Source organism: Protopterus annectens, chromosome 8.part0 (assembly GCF_019279795.1).
Source record: "Protopterus annectens isolate FY-2018-M chromosome 8.part0, PAN1.0, whole genome shotgun sequence".
NCBI classification, from domain to species: domain Eukaryota; kingdom Metazoa; phylum Chordata; order Ceratodontiformes; family Protopteridae; genus Protopterus; species Protopterus annectens.
The window spans coordinates 1517813614-1517841293 of NC_056741.1; the positions used below are offsets into that span (position 1 = coordinate 1517813614).

Genomic DNA, 27680 nt, shown 5'->3' on the forward strand with positions numbered 1-27680 from the left:
TTGTTTTTCTGTAAAGTTCCTTGGGTGATAGTAATTGAGTTATTAACTATGGTGGGTATTAGAGTGGGACCAGGATTGGGGTGAAAGACTCCAAATTGGCTTAGCTGGTTTAGTAAGTGTAAGTAGTGTTTAACAAGTGTATCTAGTAGTTTTTCTAGCTTTTGAGAGGTGTGGGAAGTGTTTCTTACGGGATGGACTTTGTAAAAGTGAATGTCTGTGTTTGTGGTAGAGAAAAGGGTGGGTCTACAGTATAGTTCAGAGATATTTTTGGGTGTGTAGGTGGTAAGGTCTACCAGGAGGAAATATTGTATTGCAGTAGAATGTAGTATGAGGTGATGAAGTATAAGAGTAGTAGCATAGAACTAGTAGTAGTTTGGAGGAGTGTTATATGTAAGTTTTTTTAAGGTAAACCATTTTATTTGGATAGTTTGAATTTATTACATGAGTTAGATATTTTGGGTTGGGGTGACTAACATGTATGTGTAGAGGTTAGTGAGTGTGTTAGGTGGTAGAAAGGAGGTATAGAGGTTTTGTTGGGAGTAAGGTGATATGGTCTGTAGTAGGGGTGGAGATATTCAGCTTAAAGTATTGCTGTTGTTTAGTAGGATTAGTTACTGGCTATTTGGCTGATTATGCTAAATAGTAGAGGCTTGGGGTATGATTGGTTAAGTAGGTGTGGTCTATAGATATCAATGTAATTGAAGAAGGGGTGGTTGTGAATGGAGGTAGGGTAGGGGAGCAGAGTGAGCCTGAAGGGTGAATGGAGTGGGCAGACCATGGCCCTTAAGCAGCTCTAGAAGAAGAAAAATGATCAGTAAGGTGAACTGTGATATAGTAATGGAGGAAAGGTAGAGGAGAGAGGATGTAAGGGATAAGTTGTGCTTATTTTAGTGAAAAAGGGAGGATTAAGTTGGAGTTTTTTATGAGAAAATAGTCACCTTATTTTAGAGAAAAAGGAAGGGATAAGCTGGAGTTACTGTTTAGAACAAATAACTTATTTTAGAGAGAAAAGGAAGGGATAAGATGGAGTTTTTGGAGGAAAAAAGTTGTCTTAGGAGGGAGGAAACAAGTAGATGGATATAGAGGGAAAGGGACAGTAAGAAAGGTTATCAGGATTAGAAAACTAAGAAAGAAGAAGTAAGAGGCCTGCAATTTAAGAACACTATGTTAGGTTTCAAAAAAAAAGGCTTTCTATTATAAATTCTCTATGTAAGATTACAGAGGGAGATTTCCTACTAAATGACAGGAGGGAATGAGAATTAAGTGGCATGGAGAGTGATACTGGGTTGAGAGAGCCTGGGGAAGTGAGGGGTGCTGTACAATGAAGCCTTGTAGTCAGAGACATACCAACTCTGAGATTGCAGTACAATGAGGAAAAGGTTACATTTCCATATCTGTACAGTGATCTTCATTTATAATGTCAATGTCATATCTGCAAATGAATACGCACTTTCGTAAAATTACCTTCAAGCATTTTCAGTTCGGCATTATAAAACATTAAAAACACACATTCCAGCAAACCGTATTTGTCTAAGTGCAATTCCACATTGTGATAGTAAACCATATATATATATATATATATATATATATATATATATATATATATATATATATGTATCTGCATGTGTGTCTATAAATATAAAATAAAATGGTCACAAAATAACTGGATACACCACCAATACAAAAAAACATACTTTAGTTCCTATGCATGCACCCACACATAGTCACGATGAATGAAAGCACAAAGATTGTAGGGGGGGGAGCAACTGTGAACTCTTAATACTTTGTACTATTTATATATAACAACTCCAAGATTACACAATAGCAAGAATAGGGCATACTCTCAATCCCCTCTGTGGGGTGTTCTCACACCAATAGAATTGTACTGTCCGGCAGTTAAGTTGATAAAAGTGTGAACTGACAACTAGTGAAAGAAAACACATCAGTCAGCTTATTTGCTTTCTACATATCACATACACACATGCACACATGCACACACACACACACACACACACACACACACACACACACACACACACACACACACACACACATATGTGTGTGTGTATGTATATATATATATATATATATATATATATATATATATATATATATATACATACATATATATATATATATATATATATATATATACAGCTATACACTAGACAGTTATATAGATAGCTATAGATATAAATATAGATATAGCTATATAAGTGTCAAAATCTCTAAGACCCAAAATATCTAAACCATAATATTGAAATAGGGAGCAAGGCCCCTTGTGCCTAAAACCATCCCTTACAACTTATGTATACCAATTCCAGATCACACAACAATGAAAGAGTACCAGCAACATTAGATACTTTGAATTTAGATGAAAAGAATGTAATACTCCTAGGAGACTGAAGGAAGAGGGGGGTGTTGGTGTTGCCATTGGACGCCTTCTCATCATCCTGCTAGATAGCTTTCTAATCATGTGATAGTGGAACTGCTGCGGTTTAGAGTGGAGAGAATACTGATGAGTGTATTGTGATTAATCATGTCAAAGGCCTTGGATAAGTCTAAAAATATGGCAGATACAAATTCACCATTGTTTCTAGGATGGTTAACTGTGTTAGTAAAGGATTGTAGTGCTGTGGTTGTGCTGTGAAAGGGACAGAAGCCATGTTGGGTGTTTGATAGTAGTTTGTGTGTCAGAAGGTAGTCCAATAGTTGGGTGTGTGCATGACTCTTACAAGTATTTTGGATAAGGGAGATAGAATGGCAATCGGGTGATAATTAGTGAGTTCAGTGGAATTCCCTCCCTTGTGTAGTGGTAGAATGTGGGAGGTTTCCCATATTACAGTTACCTGGTTTTCAAATATTGATCAGTTTATGAGTATGGCTAGTGGGTAGGTTATTGCTTCGAGTGCACTTTGTATAAATTCTGCTGGAAGGTTGTCAGTGGCTAGGGTTGCTGGTTTAAGTTTTTGAAGTAGTTTTTCATAGTTATAACCAATACTGTGTGTAAGTTGAAGTAGCAGGTGGAGTCTTGGGAGTTGGTATTGTTCTATGGAGCAAGAGGGGTAGGGATACTGACAAAGCCTTGAGGGTTGCCTAGGGATTGGATAGTTTCTGTGAAGAATTTACTAACTCATGATGCAATATTATCAGAATTGCCAGGAGTTGTTGTTGGGGCAGGGGTGGTGGATTTTCCTGGTTGAAGTATGGTATTAACTGCTGAACAGAATTTTTTTACTGTTTATTTTGGATGTTTTGGTAATAGCTGATTTTGTCTAAGTCTGTTAGTTTTTTCATTTTATTCCAAAGTTCTAGATATGCTTGCTTAGTTGTTTGTGTTTCATTTTTTTGAAATTGTTGCCAGGCTTTGTCTCTAACCTTGAGTAGGGATCTACATTCTTTAGTTAGCCAGGGTGCACAGTTAGATTTAACTCTGACAGTAGGGGCAGCATAGTAGTTTAGTATGTCTAAGAATATGCTGTTGAATGAGTTTACTGCATCTTCAAGAGATAACTGTTTTACAAATTCCCATTTACAGCTATTTAGAATGGTGATGAAGCTATTTAAGTTTAATTTTTTGTTTTCTGATTAAGTGGAGGATGGGTTGGATGACTTGGTGAGTCCAGGTCTTAAGAAGAAAGGCTGGCTGATGGTCACTTAGACTGTCCAGCAGACAGCCTGATTGAGATGCCTGAGAAGGGTTGCTAACCAAAATCCAGTCAAGAACTGACGGTCTTTTGAAAGATTTATCAGTCCGTGTAGGGGAGGTGATGAGTTGAGTACACCCATGTAGGTTTATATGGGAAAATGGATTTTCTGGAGAGCAGTTAAGAGAATCAGTATTGAAGTCTTCCATCAGAATTGTTTCTTGTAGGAGAGAGCTGGAGACCCAGAGTAGTATGTTTTTCAGAGTGGGGATATTGTTTCCTTGTGGGATATAACCATTGAAAATATTAATGTGTTTTTTGGGATTAATTTTTAATTTCACAAAGATAAGTTTAAGCGTTGTCAAATTCAGGAATGTTTAAGTCTAAGTGGTATAGAATTAGGTGATTTTTACATAAGATAGCTACTCCTCTGCCCTTTTAGATTTCCTCTCTTTTAAAAGAATATTGTAACCTGAGGCTATTTCATTGTTATTAATATTTTGTGTGTGTGTGTGTGTGTGTGTGTGTGTGTGTGTGTGTGTGTGTGTGTGTGTGTGTGTGTGTGTGTGTGTATGTGTGTGTGTGTGTGTGTTTTGCTTTATGTTTATTATTAGTATATCTGGAGAGTATAAAGAGAGTAGGGCATGCAGGTCATAAACTTAATTAGTAATACGTCTGATATTCCTGTTAAGGAGGAGTAAGGGTCTTGTTTTTCTGTAAAGTTCCTTGGGTGATAGTAATTGAGTTATTAACTATGGTGGGTATTAGAGTGGGACCAGGATTGGGGTGAAAGACTCCAAATTGGCTTAGCTGGTTTAGTAAGTGTAAGTAGTGTTTAACAAGTGTATCTAGTAGTTTTTCTAGCTTTTGAGAGGTGTGGGAAGTGTTTCTTACGGGATGGACTTTGTAAAAGTGAATGTCTGTGTTTGTGGTAGAGAAAAGGGTGGGTCTACAGTATAGTTCAGAGATATTTTTGGGTGTGTAGGTGGTAAGGTCTACCAGGGAGGGGAAATATTGTATTGCAGTAGAATGTAGTATGAGGTGATGAAGTATAAGAGTAGTAGCATAGAACTAGTAGTAGTTTGGAGGAGTGTTATATGTAAGTTTTTTTAAGGTAAACCATTTTATTTGGATAGTTTGAATTTATTACATGAGTTAGATATTTTGGGTTGGGGTGACTAACATGTATGTGTAGAGGTTAGTGAGTGTGTTAGGTGGTAGAAAGGAGGTATAGAGGTTTTGTTGGGAGTAAGGTGATATGGTCTGTAGTAGGGGTGGAGATATTCAGCTTAAAGTATTGCTGTTGTTTAGTAGGATTAGTTACTGGCTATTTGGCTGATTATGCTAAATAGTAGAGGCTTGGGGTATGATTGGTTAAGTAGGTGTGGTCTATAGATATCAATGTAATTGAAGAAGGGGTGGTTGTGAATGGAGGTAGGGTAGGGGAGCAGAGTGAGCCTGAAGGGTGAATGGAGTGGGCAGACCATGGCCCTTAAGCAGCTCTAGAAGAAGAAAAATGATCAGTAAGGTGAACTGTGATATAGTAATGGAGGAAAGGTAGAGGAGAGAGGATGTAAGGGATAAGTTGTGCTTATTTTAGTGAAAAAGGGAGGATTAAGTTGGAGTTTTTTATGAGAAAACAGTCGCCTTATTTTAGAGAAAAAGGAAGGGATAAGCTGGAGTTACTGTTTAGAAGAAATAACTTATTTTACAGAGAAAAGGAAGGGATAAGATGGAGTTTTTGGAGGAAAAAAGTTGTCTTAGGAGGGAGGAAACAAGTAGATGGATATAGAGGGAAAGGGACAGTAAGAAAGGTTATCAGGATTAGAAAACTAAGAAAGAAGAAGTAAGAGGCCTGCAATTTAAGAACACTATGTTAGGTTTAAAAAAAAGGCTTTCTATTATAAATTCTCTATGTAAGATTACAGAGGGAGATTTCCTACTAAATGACAGGAGGAAATGAGAATTAAGTGGCATGGAGGGTGATACTGGGTTGAGAGAGCCTGGGGAAGTGAGGGTGCTGTACAATGAAGCCTTGTAGTCAGAGACATACCAACTCTGAGATTGCAGTACAATGAGGAAAAGGTTACATTTCCATATCTGTACAGTGATCTTCATTTATAATGTCAATGTCATATCTGCAAATGAATACGCACTTTCGTAAAATTACCTTCAAGCATTTTCAGTTCGGTATTATAAAACATTAAAAACACACATTCCAGCAAACCGTATTTGTCTAAGTGCAATTCCACATTGTGATAGTAAACCATATATATATATATATATATATATATATATATATATATATATATATATATATATATATATATATGTATCTGCATGTGTGTCTATAAATATAAAATAAAATGGTCACAAAATAACTGGATACACCACCAATACAAAAAAACATACTTTAGTTCCTATGCATGCACCCACACATAGTCACGATGAATGAAAGCACAAAGATTGTAGGGGGGGAAGCAACTGTGAACTCTTAATACTTTGTACTATTTATATATAACAACTCCAAGATTATACAATAGCAAGAATAGGGCATACTCTCAATCCCCTCTGTGGGGTGTTCTCACACCAATAGAATTGTACTGTCCGGCAGTTAAGTTGATAAAAGTGTGAACTGACAACTAGTGAAAGAAAACACATCAGTCAGCTTATTTGCTTTCTGCATATCACATACACACATGCACACACACACACACACACACACACACACACACACACACACACACACACACACACACACACACACACACACACATATGTGTGTGTATATATATATATATATATATATATATATATATATATATATATATATATATATATGTATATATATATATATATACATATATATATATATATATATATATATATATATATATATAAATATATACAGATATACAGCTATACACTAGACAGTTATATAGGTAGCTATAGATATAAATATAGATATAGCTATATAAGTGTCAAAATCTCTAAGACCCATAATATCTAAACCATAATATTGAAATAGGGAGCAAGGCCCCTTGTGCCTCAATCCATCCCTTACAACTTATGTATACCAATTCCAGATCACACAACAATGAAAGAGTACCAGCAACATTAGATACTTTGACTTTAGATGAAAAGAATGTAATACGCCTAGGGAGACTGAAGGAAGAGGGGGGTGTTGGTGTTGCCATTGAACGCTTCTCGCCATCCTGCTAGATAGCTTTCTAATCATGTGATAGTGGAACTGCTGCGGTTTAGAGTGGAGAGAATACTGATGAGTGTATTGTGATTAATCATGTCAAAGGCCTTGGATAAGTCTAAAAATATGGCAGATACAAATTCACCATTGTTTCTAGGATGGTTAACTGTGTTAGTAAAGGATTGTAGTGCTGTGGTTGTGCTGTGAAAGGGACAGAAGCCATGTTGGGTGTTTGATAGTAGTTTGTGTGTCAGAAGGTAGTCCAATAGTTGGGTGTGTGCATGACTCTTTCTAGTATTTTGGATAAGGGAGATAGAATGGCAATCGGGTGATAATTAGTGAGTTCAGTGGAATTCCCTCCCTTGTGTAGTGGTAGAATGTGGGAGGTTTCCCATATTACAGTTACCTGGTTTTCAAATATTGATCAGTTTATGAGTATGGCTAGTGGGTAGGTTATTGCTTCGACTGCACTTTGTATAAATTCTGCTGGAAGGTTGTCAGTAGCTAGGGTTGCTGGTTTAAGTTTTTGAAGTAGTTTTTTATAGTTATAACCAATACTGTGTGTAAGTTGAAGTAGCAGGTGGAGTCTTGGGAGTTGGTATTGTTCTATGGAGCAAGAGGGGTAGGGATACTAACAAAGCCTTGAGAGTTGCCTAGGGATTGGATAGTTTCTGTGAAGAATTTACTAAATCATGATGCAATATTATCAGAATTGCCAGTAGTTGTTGTTGGGGCAGGGGTGGTGGATTTTCCAGGTTGAAGTATGTTAATAACTGCTGAACAGAATTTTTTTTTACTGTTTATTTTGGATGTTTTTGTAATAGCTGATTTTGTCTAAGTCTGTTAGTTTTTTCATTTTATTCCAAAGTTCTAGATATGCTTGCTTAGTTGTTTGTGTTTTATTTTTTTGAAATTGTTGCCAGGCTTTGTCTCTAACCTTGAGTAGGGATCAACATTCTTTAGTTAGCCAGGGTGCACAGATAGATTTAACTCTGACAGTAGGGGCAGCATAGTAGTTTAGTATGCCTAAGAATATGCTGTTGAATGAGTTTACTGCATCTTCAAGAGATAACTGTTTTACAAATTCCCATTTACAGCTATTAAGAATGGTGATGAAGCTATTTAAGTTGAATTTTTTTGTTTTCTGATTAAGTGGAAGATGGGTTGGATGACTTGGTGAGTCCAGGTCTTAAGAAGAAAGGCTGGCTGATGGTCACTTAGACTGTCCAGCAGACAGCCTGATTGAGATGCCTGAGAAGGGTTGCTAACCAAAATCCAGTCAAGAACTGACGGTCTTTTCAAAGATTTATCAGTCCGTGTAGGGGAGTTGATGAGTTGAGTACACCCATGTAGGTTTATATGGGAAAATGGATTTTCTGGAGAGCAGTTAAGAGAATCAGTATTGAAGTCTTCCATCAGAATTGTTTCTTGTAGGAGAGAGCTGGAGACCCAGAGTAGTATGTTTTTCAGAGTGGGGATATTGTTTCCTTGTGGGATATAACCATTGAAAATATTAATGTGTTTTTTGGGATTATTTTTTAATTTCACAAAGATAAGTTTAGCGTTGTCAAATTCAGGAATGTTTAAATCTAAGTGGTATAGAATTAGGTGATTTTTACATAAGATAGCTACTCCTCTGCCCTTTTTAGATTTCCTCTCTTTTAAAAGAATATTGTAACCTGAGGCTATTTCATTGTTATTAATATTTTGTATGTATGTGTGTGTGTGTGTGTGTGTGTGTGTGTGTGTGTGTGTGTGTGTGTGTGTGTGTGTGTGTGTATGTGTGTGTGTGTGTGTTTTGCTTTATGTTTATTATTAGTATATCTGGAGAGTATAAAGAGAGTAGGGCATGCAGGTCATAAACTTAATTAGTAATACGTCTGATATTCCTGTTAAGGAGGAGTAAGGGGGTCTTGTTTTTCTGTAAAGTTCCTTGGGTGATAGTAATTGAGTTATTAACTATGGTGGGTATTAGAGTGGGACCAGGATTGGGGTGAAAGACTCCAAATTGGCTTAGCTGGTTTAGTAAGTGTAAGTAGTGTTTAACAAGTTTATCTAGTAGTTTTTCTAGCTTTTGAGAGGTGTGGGAAGTGTTTCTTACGGGATGGACTTTGTAAAAGTGAATGTCTGTGTTTGTGGTAGAGAAAAGGGTGGGTCTACAGTATAGTTCAGAGATATTTTTGGGTGTGTAGGTGGTAAGGTCTGCCAGCGAGGGGAAATATTGTATTGCAGTAGAATGTAGTATGAGGTGATGAAGTATAAGAGTAGTAGCATAGAACTAGTAGTAGTTTGGAGGAGTGTTATATGTAAGTCTTTTTAAGGTAAACCATTTTATTTGGATAGTTTGAATTTATTACATGAGTTAGATATTTTGGGTTGGGGTGACTAACATGTATGTGTAGAGGTTAGTGAGTGTGTTAGGTGGTAGAAAGGAGGTATAGAGGTTTTGTTGGGAGTAAGGTGATATGGTCTGTAGTAGGGGTGGAGATATTCAGCTTAAAGTATTGCTGTTGTTTAGTAGGATTAGTTACTGGCTATTTGGCTGATTATGCTAAATAGTAGAGGCTTGGGGTATGATTGGTTAAGTAGGTGTGGTCTATAGATATCAATGTAATTGAAGAAGGGGTGGTTGTGAATGGAGGTAGGGTAGGGTAGGGGAGCAGAGTGAGCCTGAAGGGTGAATGGAGTGGGCAGACCATGGCCCTTAAGCAGCTCTAGAAGAAGAAAAATGATCAGTAAGGTGAACTGTGATATAGTAATGGAGGAAAGGTAGAGGAGAGAGGATGTAAGGGATAAGTTGTGCTTATTTTAGTGAAAAAGGAAGGATTAAGTTGGAGTTTTTTATGAGAAAATAGTCGCCTTATTTTAGAGAAAAAGGAAGGGATAAGCTGGAGTTACTGTTTAGAACAAATAACTTATTTTATAGAGAAAAGGAAGGAATAAGATGGAGTTTTTGGACGAAAAAAGTTGTCTTAGGAGGGAGGAAACAAGTAGATGGATATAGAGGGAAAGGGACAGTAAGAAAGGTTATCAGGATTAGAAAACTAAGAAAGAAGAAGTAAGAGGCCTGTAATTTAAGAACACTATGTTAGGTTTAAAAAAAAAGGCTTTCTATTATAAATTCTCTATGTAAGATTACAGAGAGAGATTTCCTACTAAATGACAGGAGGGAATGAGAATTAAGTGGCATGGAGGGAGATACTGGGTTGAGAGAGCCTGGGGAAGTGAGGGGTGCTGTACAATGAAGCCTTGTAGTCAGAGACATACCAACTCTGAGATTGCCCTACAACGAGGAAAAGGTTACATTTCCATATCTGTACAGTGATCTTCATTTATAATCTCAATGTCATATCTGCAAATGAATACGCACTTTCGTAAAACTACCTTCAAGCATTTTCAGTTCGGTATTATAAAACATTAAAAGCACACATTCCAGCAAACCATATTTGTCTAAGTGCAATTCCACATTGTGATAGTAAACCATATATATATATATATATATATATATATAAATATATATATATATATATATATATATATATATATATATATATATATATATATATATATATATATATATATATATGTATCTGCATGTGTGTCTATAAATATAAAATAAAATGGTCACAAAATAACTGGCTACACCACCAATACAAAAAAACATACTTTAGTTCCTATGCATGCACCCACACATAGCCACGATGAATGAAAGCACAAAGATTGTAGGGGGGAAGCAACTGTGAACTCTTAATACTTTGTACTATTTATATATAACAACTCCAAGATTACACAATAGCAAGAATAGGGCATACTCTCAATCCCCTCTGTGGGGTGTTCTCACACCAATAGAATTGTACTGTCCGGCAGTTAAGTTGATAAAAGTGTGAACTGACAACTAGTGAAACAAAACACATCAGTCAGCTTATTTGCTTTCTGCATATCACATACACACATGCACACATGCACACACACACACACACAAACACACACATACGCACACACACACACACACACATATTTATGTATATCTATATCTACATCTATGTGTGTGTGTGTGTGTATATGTGTGTGTGCATCCGTGCATGTAGATATACTGGAGATGTGTACACATACACACACACATATATATATATATAGATTGATACATATATACACATATGTCTAATAATAATAATAAATATCTATTTCAAAGAATGTATTAAAAGACAACAGATTCCAAAAGGCCTGAGATACTGGAAGTATCCTACAGGCTTAAAGGAGAATAGTGCACTTCATAAGGAGCTACTTATGTTATTTGATCGACAGGGGTGCGAGTTCTTACAGATTCTTATAAAATATAACAACATCGAAATGGAGGACCTGAATGAACAAATTCAAAGTATGGACATAAAAATAAAACAACAATTGGCATTTAAAGCATGTCATCATCAATACACAGAAGTGTTCAACAAAATAGATAAGTATAGTATCATTGTGGTGGATAGGAAAAATCGCAAACTAGAAGGAGATCGAGTGGACTATTCCAAGGGGCTGGCCTATCCAAAACCATCGCGAGGGCAATGGTGCAAGGAAGCCACATGGAACAATTCACAATTTGGGGAAGATTTTCAACCACTAATGCAAGAAAATGGTAATAATCAAGATTTTCCTTTAGAGGATGGCAGTTTGCGGCGTTCGGAACGTCTTTGCAACAAGGGCAATTATACGATGAGGAACAACAGCTCTCGGGTGTGGAATAAACAGAGGATTGGTTCACGTAGCAATCGCAGTTAAGTCCAGTAAGTTCAAACAATGGTTTAAATAACAGTTTAAATATCAGTCAAAGTGCAATAAATTCATACCAGTTAATTTCTAATAATAAGGGTGACTTCCATATTTCTAATTATAGTGAAGCTGTGATTACAACTGAACAAGCGAATACATTCAGCAAAGGCCTCACTTTTGTTCCTACAAGCAGGGCTAAAATAACTGATTTTGTCACAGAGTTAAAATTATTTACCAGGAAAATCAATTTAGCTGTTTTACATCAACAAGCTACATTTATGGAATCAAATAATAATAATTTTTGTCGTATACCTAGCATTATGAATCCACCCCTTCATCCTAAAATAAAATTGTTCGAGGATATATGTGAACTTGATTTCAGGCATCATATCAATTCAAACAATAAAAAAGAAAATAGAAGCAACAGTAAGATGCCAACAAATTTCACGAAAATTTAAAGGGACATGATAAATGATTTAAAAATTAATGGTAATATCAGGATCATGCAGCCGGACAAAGGTGGTGGACTTGTCATAATGAATTTGTTTGATTACAATCAACAGTTAACAAATATATTGTTTGATGAAGCATATATAGAAGTCTCAATTAATGAAATTAATATTGCTTATTCCAGAATTGACTATAGTCTTGAGGACATGCTCTGGCAGGGGCAGATAACCAATGAAGCATATTTATATATGAAAGTGAACAATCCCAAGATTCCTATAATGTTTGGAGCACCTAAACTACATAAAAATTTGCAGACTCCACCAATGCGCCCTATAGTTGATGCAGGTGGTTCTAAAACTTATTACATAGCAAAATACATTGATACTATATTAAAAGAAAAAATAAAAAGTTTAGCATATATTTGTAGGGATTCTTGGTATTTTCTCAACAGGATAAACAATTTAAGCATCAATAATGTGAACAATATTATTTTCATCACAGTTGATGTCAAAGATTTGTTCACTTGTATACCTCATCAGTTAGGTATTACTTGGTTTTCTGACTTCTTTTTTGAAATAGTACCAATACCTCAGGATCAACTTAATGCTATGGTGGATCTGTTAGAAATGGTATTAACTAACAACTATATTTTTCATGATGGTCAATACTTCAAACAAATAAAGGGAGTAGCGATGGGCTCTCCTGTAGGTACTTTATACGCCAATGTCATCATGACAGTTTGGGAAAATAGATATCTATTTCAATCAGAATTCATGCAACATGTTGAGTTGTATAGTCATTTTCTGGATGATTTGTTTGTTATCTGGAAGGGTCCAGCACAACTAATTGAGGCTTTCATTCAATATATAAATAAAACTACTGAATTCTTGTCTTTCACTCATGAAATAGGAAATGAAAGTATAGCCTATTTGTACATACATTTACAGAAAGACACACATCAAAATTCCTTAAAGGCTAATATCTATCGTAAAAAAACTTATTCCAATAAATTTCTACACTTTGACAGCCATCATCCCCCACATATAAAAAAAGCAGTGTTAAAAGGTCAATTGGTTCGAGCTGCACGTATTGTTACAATATTTGATGAATTTGTAAATGAATGTCAATTCATAGCAAACATGTTTTTAAATAGGGATTATCCAAAACAGTTTGTGGATGGAATATTAAATGAAGTTATAATCAAAAGATCTAATGGATTTTATAAACCGTTGTTAGAAAATACAGTCACTGCTTGTGGTAGCCAGCAAGATTCTATAGTCTTTAATCAACACACAACAATCACACAAATTAATAATGGTAGAAAATCTGATACTACCACTGATGACAGGCATAATATAAAAGGCAACTTGGCATTTATCACCACATATACGCAAGACTCTGATTATATTAAAGATTTAGTTATGAAAAATTGGACTTTATTCAGTGGTGATATGCTATTGGAAAATGTATTAGGAAAGCAGCCTTCAATTGTATATAAAAGGGATAAAAATTTAAAGGACTGGTGCAATATGGGAGCTACATTAGATTTTAATAACGGATGCATGAGAAAATGCAATATGTGCAATTATTGTTCCTATGTTATTGAGGCTGAACATGTTTATATTAATGGTAATTACATCAAAGTAAAAGGTAAATACAATTGTAATGCCTCTGGAGTAGTTTATGCTGCAATATGTGGACAGTGCTCGGTTTTTTATATAGGCAAAACTGAGCGAAAATTAAAACAACGTATTTATGAGCATGTTCATGATATTGCTAGGAAATCAACTAATAATGCTCTATTTAGGCATATTTTGCATAATGATACACACAGATTTGGCTTTACAATACTAGAACAAGTACGACCATCTCCTAGGAGAGGTCCTTGGAAATTAATTTTAGAGTCTAAGGAATATTGGTGGCAGGTTCATTTGAATGCCACACATTTCCAAGGATTAAATTACTCTATTTCCATTACTAGTATATTAAAGCTTAGAGCTTTTAATAGATAATAATTTTGTATATATTTATTTATATATTTTGGTCAGAATATAAGTCATATTAATATGTTTTGAAGTATCATTCATTTATTTTTATACATATGTTTTAAATTCATAGTATGTATAATTATAATTATACAAATGGTTTAATTATGAAATATTTTATGTTTAAACTAGGATTAGAAATTCATTTAATGTTAATGAGCTGGAACATCATTGGCTAATTAGTCAATTGGTTATATGCTACAAGGTTTAAAAACTGAAGCAATGTGTTTAATAGATTGTCTGATGAAGGCTTGTATTGCATAGCCGAAAGCGCTTATCATTCATTTTTATAATAAATTTATTTTGAATAAAAACGCCTGTCCGGCACTTGTTATTGTGCTACTGGGTTCGTGTTCAATATATACACATATATATTGGTAGGTAAAGATATGGATATAGATATGGATATATATATATTTTATATATGTGTGTGTGTGTGTGTGTGTGTGTGTGTGTGTATAGTATTATTTATATATATATATATATATATATATATATATATATATATATATGTATAATTTCAAAATCCTGAGACTATACAGCCAAAACCCCTAAATGCCGAAAGACCAGAAGCGCGAAATTTAAAATCCCGAACATACAACACACATACATCACACACATACACATACACACAGCTTCCCCCCACAATCAAACATATCATCCTACACTACATATAAGCAGGAGGGCAAGCCCCCCTGCACCCCCCATGTGGAGGGCTGTGCCTCCCACACCCCCCTACTTAAATATACTAACTACGAGATTGCACAGACACACAAGGGAAACTCACATCCACACATTTTACAGTCCCTCACACACACACACACATCACAGTCACAACACACAATGACACACACTAAAGCTCCTAACCAACACACTTACACATAGATATATACCTGAACTTCCACCTATCCTTCAACAAGCTGCAACATCAGAAGTGCTACTTCAATATCTCTGAACATTGGGATTTTGAATTTCTCACTTCTGATCTTTCGGTATTTAGGGGTTTTGGCTATATAGTCTCGAGATTTTGGAAATCGATATTCCAAAATTTTGAGATTATGTAGTGATCCCGTATATATATATATATATATATATATATATATATATAATATATATATATATATATATATATATATATATATATATGTATATATATATTAAACACTATTTCACTTCATCTCCAACTCTCTTAATCCAAAAAAAGTGGTTTATTTAGTCTAAAACTAATTTCTTTAAAACACATTTCATTGAAACATTCTCTTATACATTAAATACACCTCAAAAAGCTTTTTTACAGGGGTCAAGCCCTGCTTCACCCCCACCGCTGATTTAAATAAACTAACTCCACAGTTGCTTTTTATCTTCATCCCTGATACATGTGTAAAGACATTGAGATGAATGTCTAGGAAAACATTGACAACTAAAGCGGTCAGTAATTTTAATGTTTGGCATTGCTTTAACTACTACCTGTAATTATCACTGCTTTATCAGAACTATATAGTTCAGGAGGGAGAAAGACAAATTATGAGGCACAAATTAAGGATATATCTGATAGTGAGGGACAGCTGAGTGGTACACTCTTTTCCTTTCCATGAAGAAACTGTAAGGTAAACTAAAATAGTTGGTGACAAGTTGCCTTTCACTGATCTGCTGCATATAGTTCATTGTGTTATTTTCTACACTGAAGTGATATGTAATATATTGTGGGCATGATGATTGTGATGATTTTTACTTGCAAGGCACTGAACACACAGAAGACTGTAGCTTAAAGTATGACTTAACTATTTCAATATCATTAGCACTATATAACTATATCTTCAACTAATTATTTCATGGTATGATTCTAATGACATAATAGCTGGCTTCTGATGTACACTGCTATTGGTAGTTGTAGGACACAACCATCATTTCACCTTTTTAGTTGTTTTCTTTTCAGCCCCTCCCATTTGCCACTGTCTTTCTCCCTTGACTTTCAACACATAGTTGTATCTTATCTCGCTGCCGTATTATTTTCCATCAAGCAGTACTTATCATCAGGAGACATCATCAGGAGACTATATCCTGGTGGAGAACTGCATTCTGAACTCTCTCTTGAAATTACAGTGATGATTTTAAGTTAACCTGTTGCATCTTTTTTTTTTTGTCTTGTGTTTTTTTATTGTTTATCCTTCGTGGTAGCATGTTGTAAACTGAGCAATCCATCTTTTCTTTTTCTTTATTGTGTATAGATTCAGTCTCCTCTTACATAAATATCCCCTCTTCTACTACCTGCCATATGGTAGTATCGTTTTTTTTCAAGTCTGCCTACCAAATTTAAATATCATACCCTAAGCAAACCTCAATTCCTGTCAGTTCATTGAGAGACAGTTGAGGCCAACTGAATTGAATCCTAATCGTGAATAAAAGTTTTAGTGATCTATACAATTTTTTTCCCCAGAGGGCAAGCACCCCTAATGTGTAGAAAACACTCCCCCTGGACATATGTACACTAACTCTGCAGTTGCTGAGAAATGTAGAAATGGGCAATGTGCGTGATTGTTGATAGTTGTACTCAGCAATACTGACTCTCTGAACTATAATTTGTACAGCTGTCCATCATAGAGTTACCAAGCTCTTGACAAGGCCCTACCAAGCCGAGTGTTCTGCCTGTGGTCCTTTCTGTTTTACAACTCCTTCATAAAAACATGACTGCTTTGTCACACACATAAAAACATGACTGCTCTGTCACACACATAAAAACATGACTGCTCTGTCACACACTGCTCCATTAAGCTTGCCTCACAGGTTGTGTTAGTTTGCTTTTTGCTTACATTGTCTGAAGTTTCAGGTAGTACTGCTCTCAGTTTTAATCTCAAGCTAAAGTTTGGTTACGTTGGGCAACAGATGTTCTGCATTGTTCTGAATGGATCATAATCTCATGCAATGTTTGGTTATTCTGGACAACAGGTATTCTGCATTTTTCTGACTGGATCAATCTAAATGTATCACGGACAGCCAGATCCTTTTCCTCATCTGAGATCCGTACATCACCACCATGTTTATTCTCTTGCATGGTACAATCAAATACAAATGTTTTGTAGGTGATTATAGGTAACAATATAGATACCCATTACATAATATATTACCTGAAATCTCACTGATTGCCAGTGCCCAAATAACATCATAGTCATTTAGCTAATGAAAATAAAGTTCACAAATTAAACTAAGCCATGGCATAGTCTCTTCTACTTTATAAGGAAATAAAAATGAGTACTCACAATTCTGTCTGGAGGTGGGGTACTTCTAATGAAGCATTTTATCTGACCTTTTTCTCCATGCAAAGCATGCTGGGTCTGCGTGCTGGAGATAATTGGAGGACCTGAAAAGCAGAACAATTGACAAAATTAACCTTTTCATAAATACTAATTCGAGACATTTAGATTGTAAGCTCTTATTAATGTAACTATGTCCCTATAATGCTTTAATTTCTTCCTTGTAGAACCACTTGCCCCATTTTCTGCACATTAGGCTTAATGAATCAGATGTTACCATATACATATTTTCAAGAGGATTCATAGAACCAGCTGCATTTGTTAGAAAAAAATGATCCAGCATTTAATAACCGACTAATCAGTAAATTGTAAGATACTTGTACTTCCATATAGTTTGCAAGTCAAATTATGTTGCTTCATGTTTTAATAATGGTGTTCCTGTTTACGTGTGTACGTGTGTGTGTGTGTGTGTGTGTGTGTGTGTGTGTGTGTGTGTGTGTGTGTGTGTGTGTGTGTGTGTGTGTGTGTGTGTGTGTGTGTGTGTGTGTGTGTGTGTGTGTGTGTGTGCGTGTGCGTGTGTGTGCTTGCACATACACCTTTATGCTTGTGTTTACAACACATTGTTTTACTTTGCCCTTCCAGCAGTTAAGAAAAATGAAAGCTCCAGTGCTGCCTTAACTACAGACAGAATTCACTAGGTGATAGCTTGGAATCATTGCCATATTGCATTACATTTGTTTGCTTGTTTAAGTATATTTAGCAGTCTACCTCCCCTCCATCAATATCTCCCCCTTTCTCTTTTTTCCCAGATTATCCAAATGGGGACCCAGATTCTGACACAGATAAGAGTAAGGTACCCCCCTGAGCAATCTGTACATTGTGACAGAGAACATGTAATGCGGAGGCAAACATGCAACCATCCATCCATCCATCCATCCATCCATCCATCCATCCATCCATCCATCTTCAACCTCTTTTCCCATTTTGCACATGGAGTCAGGGTATCACTTCCTGAGTGACAATCATCTCGAGCCAAGGTTTACACTGCCAGGTGCTACAAACATGCATGCTGTTTATTTATTCCAGTTTGATAACTAAGTAGGTAGATGGGTCACTAGGCCTTTTCATCAATATCCCACGCCCAATGGGCAGTAACAGTAAAAGTAACAATGAAAACGATAAAGTAACGTGCAAGAAACAAAGACATAAACATAGCAGTTTGTTAAAGTTATAGCAGCGATATTCAATGAGCATAGACTCACAAAATGTATACAACAGGTAACAGAATATCTTCACAGTAATATAAGAGAAAAACAAAAATGAAGGATTTGAATGATATTTTGCATTAGCTATAAGATTTTTAACCATTCTCTCAGAAGCATTTACATGCAGGGTCAATAAAAATATGCTCTTTTATTCTCTTTTTAACAATTACCAAAATGGCTCTCATTCTTATTTCATCTGGTAAACGATTCTACATAGTAGGCCTGAATTGGAAAAAAATCTTTCTCCTATTGCTGTTTTAATCCAAAGAGGTTGAAAAGGAGTAGGTTTGTTGTTAGATGGACAGTTTTTTTAAAGGTGGACAGTGCCCCTGTTGTATTATCTTGGAAAGCAGACAGCTAAAATGAAAGGCAACTGTGGCATTAACTGATGGCCAGCCACAACAATTAAGTAGGTCACAGTGGGAAGTATGAGCGTCTGTAAGGTGGGCAAATCTGTGTGTTGAGCAAAGGACAAGGCAGGATATAATGTGAGGTTACGATATCTTTGCAGTGTGTCATAGGGAATAGGTATGCCATTTTTACATGTTTTAGCATGAGGACATTTTGTAGTTTTTGGTTTGGGGCAAATATTATACATTTCTTTTATGAGTTAACTAGGAGATTGCTGTAACGAGTCCAAAAGCGTATTGCAGGCAATGAAGTCTATAATTTATTTTGGATCTTATTACAATATTTTTTGGATTCAAGAAGTAGGAAGTAATCATAATCCATGAATATAATGAGTTTTATTAGGTCAAGTAATAAATCATAAATAAAGTCAGAGAAAAGAAGGGGTCCTAAAACAGACCTATGTGGAACTCCTCTGTTGAAGGCACCTATCTTGGAAACAGTACTGTTGATAAATACCTGGAGGAGTCTGCTTCCAGACAGCTTTTAAATCCTTGTAAGATATCATTCTCATTGTTAAGTTTACTAAGTAAAATACTATGATTTACTGATTTGAATACTCTTGCCAGATCAATAAAAAGGTCCCCTGTAATAAAGTTGCCATTCATATTGGTGAGGATGGTATTTGTAACTGTGTAATAAAGCTGTCATTCATATTGGTGAAGATGGTATTTGTGACTGTTAGTAATGCAGTCATGGTGTTGAAGGACATCTTGCAGGCTTATAAATATGGTCAAAGAGCAGTTTGGAAATTAATTTCTCAAACATTTTTGTAAGTAGGCAACTGATTACCAATAAATTTGTAGTCTTTAAAGTCACAAGGGGAAGTAACTTGAATGCCAGTAGAGTTTGAGTAGTGCAGGACATATGCCAGAGGATTAGACTAGGTGGAATACATGTGCTAGTGGTTTAGCAATGGCTAAATGTGACACTCTCATGAATGCGGGATGAAGCTTCCTGTATTTAGAACCTGAGCTGGTGTCTAAGCAATTTAATATTATTTTGGTTCTTTCACAGTGATTTCCTTGAAGTAGAAGGTTATACTTTAAGATGATGGCAGATAAAGTTGAGAGGATGTACCTTTGACAGAGATGTTTGGAAGAGGGTTGGGAAGCACAATTGCAGGCAGTGTCTCTGATAGCTGTGAGAAGGTAAAGCCAATGAATTCCATGTGAAGAGAGATGAGCTTTGTCATGTAGTGGGGCTCAGTTGTAAATAATTTCAAATGTAGAAAGATGAAAACAGATCTGCAAGAGACAAATGCACATTATGAATTTGTTCTCAGTAAGGAAGTTTGCAAGTTTTCTGTCCTGTGAAATAGAAATGTAGTTCTCTGTACTCTCTTTCCCACATAGGCATGGCCTTTATCTTTATCTCTCTTTCACAGACACAAACACACACAAACATAAACACAGATGCACACATACACAGTTTCCTGACATTTGTTTATATGGCTCCAAATGAACTATGACAGACAAACATGAAACAACCATTAAAATTTCATCCGCCTCTAGTCAATTAATAGGTCCATCTGCCTCATGCACTTACTTGTACTCTGTCCCTAGCTTAGCTTTATAAGGGGGAACTATTTCCTACTTTATGCAAGAGCTGTGAAAACCTGAACCATCTACTTTTCTGGTTTATCATAAGAAAGAGCAAAGGTATTATTAAATGTGCAGAGTTATATCAAGACAAAGAGAATGTGCAATCAAATGTCTTCGCCATGTAAAAGAAAAGTGCATCATCTAAATTATGAAATTACCCAAGTTCTCATCTGTTGTATTGCTGAACTGGTGACTTGTGCGGGAGGTATCTGTAAGTATTCTGCAACAGCTGTCTAAGACATTAGTTAATTTCAGTAACATATACATGAGGAAAAAAATATTGCCATTCATTTTAGTAATCATAAATTAAAAATGAATGCTGTGTTCTAGGAAAAGGAACTATTTTTATCTGACTGAAAAAAATCTGTGTAAGGAAGTGCTCAGCTGTGATGTAGTCACCACAAAAAAGGCCTACACAAATACTTCAGAAAACTGGGGAAGTCAACAACAGACAATAATTTCAAGAAGAATGTGTCACAAAGAGAAAAACAGGAAAGTATAGAAGTAACAGGTGACTGCTGCTAAAAATTTGTTGTGAATGGTGTAAAAATATATATTTCATGTCTATGTGTCCTGACACTGAGCCATACGACAATCATCATACTACACAACTACAGCACAATAGGCTGAGAATAGGTGGAATGGAAACCTCATGTTTTGGACAGTTGTTAAATCTGCCCACCTAAAGAAAGGCACTGTCTCAGCATCCCACACTCAAGGACAAAGTACACTGTTAATCCTTGTCAGTTCAGGACAATCTCAAAGCCTCTCAAAATACCTTAAGAATGTCATCAGTCTGTCTGAGGAGAAAGGAAGCATCACCACTCTCCAATAACAAGGACAAAATATAATGGATGGATCTGTTACAGTTTTCTAACCTGCAGAGTTGAGGAGAGACATAGACAAAGACAAGAACAACTGCAGGATGTGGACAACAGAAACCACTGCATGCAGAGACGCACAACCATTGTTCAGACAAACAAATCTGTATCTTGAAATAAAAGGCATATATCATGAAAATATTGTGATATCTTTTATTTATTTATCAAACACATAAAGTGGACTGTTCTGAACTCTCTTAGCTATGATCCAATGCTGTAAGGTAAGTATACAATAAAAGCAAAAGAATGCATAGTACACAAAAGACATGGAAATAAATGGGACAGTAGATGACAATGTTGTCAAAGTAAAGGAAGAAAAACAATCAGGTGAAACTGTCTGGATTATTTTTAGACCATCTTGTTGAAGGGGTAGCAGCAACTGATAGAAACACATTTTTATCCAAGTTGCTTTTTCTGCTAAGACAGCCTCAAAAACAAAATATTCCACTTTTCCAAGATGTGCCAGTGAAAGAATTAATAAAATTACACTGCTCCTGTCTCAAGGAAAAATATTTACTGTTAATGTTTGTTATTAAAGTGGTGTTTTTTGATAACAATGGTTTTCAGTTAACTAAAGTCATAAAGCTTTGCATGCTATTGTGCATTATTGCTCCAAAATGTAAAATATAGCATGTAGGATTCTGTTAATGCATGTTAATGAAAGGACAAATATGGTAGACATAGTATTTTCAGAGTGATGTTCACTTGTGGCTTCAGTGACTCTTTAATGGAAGTATTAAGACAGAAATAATGACAAATTAAGCAATTCATTTAGTCATTTCTAATTGTTGTGCTTCTCATCTGAGCTATGTTTTATTTTGACTGTTGCTGTCCTTTGCCTGAATCTTGTGTCACATATTAATTAGCATATCATTATTATTTGTCGTACTTCATGTCAGTCATTATAACTAGGCTCAGAACTGATACAGGGTGCGAATGTTAGATTAGGGTGAGGCAGAGCCTTAACCTGCTGTGGAATTAATTACTCTGTATCCCTAAACACCATCTGGTGGTAGGAGGTAATATTGACAGAAGTGATAGCTGTGACAGTAGCCAATATACTGAAGATGGGAGAAGATTAGAGAGTAATAATGAATGGTTGGAGCTGTGTATAAGAGACAATGGCTAGGGACTAAAAGGTGGATCGAGTTAGGGGGCAACTGGCAGACATACCAGAAATATTTTAAGAAGAAGCTCCATTTTAATCCAAAAGGGACAGTGGTGCTTACACAACTGGCTGTACTAAAGCATTAAGCTGGAAACTGGAAAAAGGGGGGATTAAAAAAAGAAAGTCAGGGTACGTGCTCCAGTGGTATGGAGGATAAAAAAATAAGAATAATATATATGGAGTAAACACCTGTGACTTGGGTCAATGACAAGAGGAGTGGATGCATCTGGGTACTGGTTGTCCAAGGAGAGATGGAGATAGACTAATGAGGCATATAAAGAAGGGCATCAAGTGATGTCAGGTTAGTGCACGACAGGACCACCATTCCTTGAAGTGTGTAAGGGAGCTCACACTGATAGAACTTAGGATAAGAATTCTGCTGGTAAAGGTGGAGGAAGAAGAGGATGTACTGGAGGACAAATGCAGTATACTGACCTTCAGACACATGAATGGAAAAGGATGAGAGACTTTTGAAGAGAATAAATGACAAGGAGCACACCTCTGAAAATCCAAATCTGCCAGAAGCAGACTGGGATATTCTGAGCTCCAGGCATAACAGAAAGAGAGAGGATAGGAGCTGATTGATGTGGTAGTCAATGATGGGTGCATCCAAGTGCCTCTGGAAGTGGTCCTAACCAATGTACAGGATGTGATGGATGTCCAGATGATGACGTTGATGGCCATCACTGACCATAGCACTATATAGTATTGAGTCGGGCAGAAGGCAAGATGAGAAAGATGGAATTATCATGTTTAAATAAGGTGATTATGCTGCTGGAGATGAGTTCAAATATGAGTTAGGGGACTTTAAGAAAAATTAAGTAATAAACCATGGAAATCGGTTGAGGAAGAAGTACTCAAGGTTAAAGACAAGGGTCTGAGTAAGAGGCAAGACATGAAGGACCATGTCATTAGAAACAAATGCCAGTTTGGCAAGAGAGGCAAGAAGGGGAGTTGAAGGAATGGCACCAAAGGTGGTAAGGGAAGCAAAGGCATAAGTTGAAACTGCAAAAGGGATGAAAAGGAAAATAAAGGCATTTTAAATACATAGCAGAAAGGAGGAAAGAATGGTAAGAACTGACTAAGATGACTATGGGGTAATAAGAAAATCAGATCTACTGGATAAATATGTTGCTTCAGTCTTCAACAACTAATGCAAGGTGGGGGTACCACTATGAGATGACAGAAGGTAGAATGGAGAAACCATTAGACACATACAAGGCCAGAGAAGAGGGAGGAGGTACAAAAGGAAGTGGATGGCCTTAGAAAAGATATAGCCCATAGACCAGACTGGCTGCCTTCCAGGGTTTTCTGGAGCTTGGCTAATGTGCTGGGAGATAGTGGTCTTCAATAGTTTGCTGACATCACCAGAGAAGTACTTAAAATAGGGATGACATACTGTGTGGCGAGCATAACAAAATCTCTGATATAAGTTTAATCTGGCTTTGCCAACATTTGATGTTCATAATTTTATAGTTTGATTTCTAGTCATTTATTGATCCTTTTGCTATTCAGTTCCTTCCTTCATGGACCATTATGACTCTTGCACAGACACTTGCATCTTGCATCCCACTTCACCTTATGGGGGGACTCCAGCTCTCCACTAGAGCTTTGACTAATGGTGCCTCATTGTCAAGCAACCAGCTTTGAGGTGAGGGCCATCTGAATTTGGTGTCATTCAGCCAGGCAGCCATGAAGATGAATGTATTTTCATCTGGTCTGTCAGTTGATCCCCATGGCAGCATGACATCCATGGGCTCCCCCAAAATTGCCCCATGGCACGTGCATGTTTCTGAGCAGTCACTGTAATGTGGCTGATTTTCTATATGCACACTATTAGGCAGTTTGGTGGGCATAGATATTTCAGCCAAGCTGCTGTGTGCTGGGTCAACCACCTATGCTAGAAACCAGTCAGACAGTAGTTCAGGCTGCCACCCTTCCCCAGGATGGGCAAGATCGAAATGACCAGTCATTCCTGCTCTCTCCTTGTTCACTCCTGCCATGCCCAGTGCACTAAATGAACTTGTACGGAGTCACAGTCAGGAATTTATCCCTCAATGCTACAAAGATGACTATGAGCAATCAGTACAATCATCTGTTTTTTTTCATGACTTCTTAATAGCCAATCTAGTTTTACAGTTATGTTTTAAAGAAAGTTCTACTGCCTGTGCCATGAAGTATAAAAAGTGTTTGAATTTTATTTAATTTAGTTTAATGTATTTATTTCGTATGTTGTGTGTTTATTAGATTTTAATAAATTAGCTCTGTTTTTATGTTTCAATGCCCATAATAATGTTTAGTAATTAATTTATTTCAGCTACATTTTAATGTGTTACTATTATATAGTGCTTCAGTTTAATGTCTTTAACAACTCTGACTGGTTGTCTGACTAATAGGTTTTGAAGGGTAGTTAGCATTCTTTTCCCTCTTGTTTATTTTATTGATTTTTTTGTCTTTTTGTTATAAATGACTGTTTTGAAATTGCCAGTATACTTTTGATGCTGAAGTAAAAAAAAGAATGCCATGATTGGAAAAAATCATACCATGTTAAAAAATGAATGGCATAATTTATACTATACTAATTATCACTGGCTGTGCCCTAAATTGTTTAATTTTTATTAACAAGGATAGTGCTCATGTCTGTTTGCTTAATTATTTCATTTAAAGTACATATTTTCCATTGGACAGCTGTGGCAAGGCTAAATTATTTTTTGACTAATTTGGTTCCTAATCTTTTTTTTTCCTCAATTTTTTTTTCAAATACATTTGAATGAATTCCGTAGTATTTATACATATCTTAAAAAGCTATGTACACTATTTACATTAGCCTGACGTTACAACAGATCTTAATGTGTACAGTTACTTTATAAGTATGTCCAATCCATTATCATTGTGTCTGATCAATTATTGTATAGCGTCAATCAACGATAAGACATTTCCCCAAGGGTTGTTGATAAATGGCTTTGGATAAATTCTTAGTTCTTTAATTTTAATTTCCAATAATGCTGTGGTCTTCAGTAGGCTGTAGAAGTCTTCCAAAGTTGGCATTGTGTTTGTATTCCATCTTCTTATTATACACTTCCTTGAAATTGCAAGTAAAGTCCATACTAGATACATGTTTGACCTATTCAAATGAGGACCTTTGTTCACATTTACTAATACAAGAGCTTTAGTTAAATAAAATGATTCATTAAATAAAGTTTGTAGAAAGTTATTCATACCATTCCAAAATGGCTTAATTTTAACATAAAGAAAATATGGTTCCAGTCTGCACTGTGTACATATTCCTTTTATGGAATAACCAATTTTACTGATTCTGTCTGGGGTTAAGAATGCTCTGTGCAAGCATTTCCAATTAAACACTTTCCAGTATTGTGTAAAGGATGTATATTTTATCAGTAATAAGATATGTGTTTTAATATCTTCAGTTAACTGTATTTAGTGTCCTTTTGTTTATATATATATATATATATATATATATATATATATATATATATATATATATATATATATATTATGAGGTTTTGGGTGTTGTTTTATAGTTTATCAATATTTTGTAAAATTATGAAATATTGTTTCCCATGTCAAAGTCATTATATATGATTTCATATATGAATATCGTAAATTTAGGTATTTCTTTAAATGAAGAATTGTTAATTAATGTAGTTAAATATTGCAAATATGACAGAATACTTTGTATAGTTAGCCAGTCCTGTTGTGGAATTTTGTATGTTGTTTTATTACTTGCATATCTAAAACTTCTAGTTATTTGATACATTGGAGCCAACAAACAAATCCTTTCTGTTCCCAGGAATTAATTTCTCTATATATTTTATGTGGAAAGTTCTTTGTGACTATAAATTGTGTTAACAGATCAAACCAGATTTTTAAATCTACATTTGCATCAATAATTTTCCTAAATGAGTCAATGTAATAGTTAATCATATGATTTTTAGTGGGTTTAGTTAATGTTATATTGCATACTAATGTGCCATGGCAAATTGTTTTTATCTGTTACTTGAATTTTTTTTTTTTATAAATCAAATTAATTTATTGATATTACAGTTAGTAATTCTTTCCAATTTGCAGAGTAATTTGGACTTATCCAATCTGAGATTGTTTTAGACATTGATGCTTTTATATATGTTTCTATATCAGGAAAGTTTAATCCTCCCTGTTTGCATGGTCTGATATGATATATTAAAGTTATTCTGTTTCTTTTGGGAAACCATAAAAATTTTATTAGGCATGAACTTATTTCTTTAAGTATATTCCTTTCTGGTAACAGTTTTATTACCAAGGCTATATATAGGATCTTGGGCAGTAAAACCATTTTTATTAACTGTAGTCTATCTTCAAATGTTAATATTATTTTGTTCCATTTTTCCACAGAGATTTTAATTGTATTGATGATATTATTGTAGATTTTTGAGACTAAGTCTGTATTATCCTTACATAACTCAATTCCTAGATATTTTAAGGTAGATTCTTGTTTCCCTATGATGTGATCCCCCTTAGTCTGCAGTTCTTTTTTTTATTTCAAAATAACAATTTTGATTTTGATTTATTGAAATGGAGTCCTGAAGTCATGTGAAGTTTGTCAATTAATATATCTAATTCTTCTAAGGTCTCTTTTGTATTAGATATTGTTAGTAATATGTCATCAGCAAATAGCATTACTTTAGAATCGTATTGTTCATAAACATCTATTTCTTTGATTTTTATATTGTTACAAATTGAATCTGCCAATGTTTCAATAGCCAGAGCAAATAGAATTGGTGACATGGGACATCTTTGTTTAGTGCCTTTTGCTATATGTATAGATTCAGAGGTAAAAGGACCTAACTTGACATACGCTAACTTATTTGTATATATATTCTTTAGGAAATAAACAAAATATGCAGGAAATTCATATAGCATTAGGATTTTGAATAAATAGTCCCAATTTAGGGAATCAAAGGCTTTCTCTATATTTAAGCCAATTATGAGTGT

The 27680-nt window shown here is 35.4% G+C and overlaps 1 protein-coding gene across 1 annotated transcript in view; it reads right to left on the reverse strand.

Annotated features, from left to right (window-relative positions):
• Positions 1 to 27680, reverse strand: part of KIRREL3 (kirre like nephrin family adhesion molecule 3) — a 2095651-nt gene that overhangs the window by 167006 nt on the left and 1900965 nt on the right. The window contains exon 10 of the mRNA XM_044081102.1: positions 17369 to 17469. Within this exon, the coding sequence (XP_043937037.1) occupies positions 17369 to 17469 (101 nt within the window). The remainder of the gene's footprint in view (positions 1 to 17368; positions 17470 to 27680) is intronic.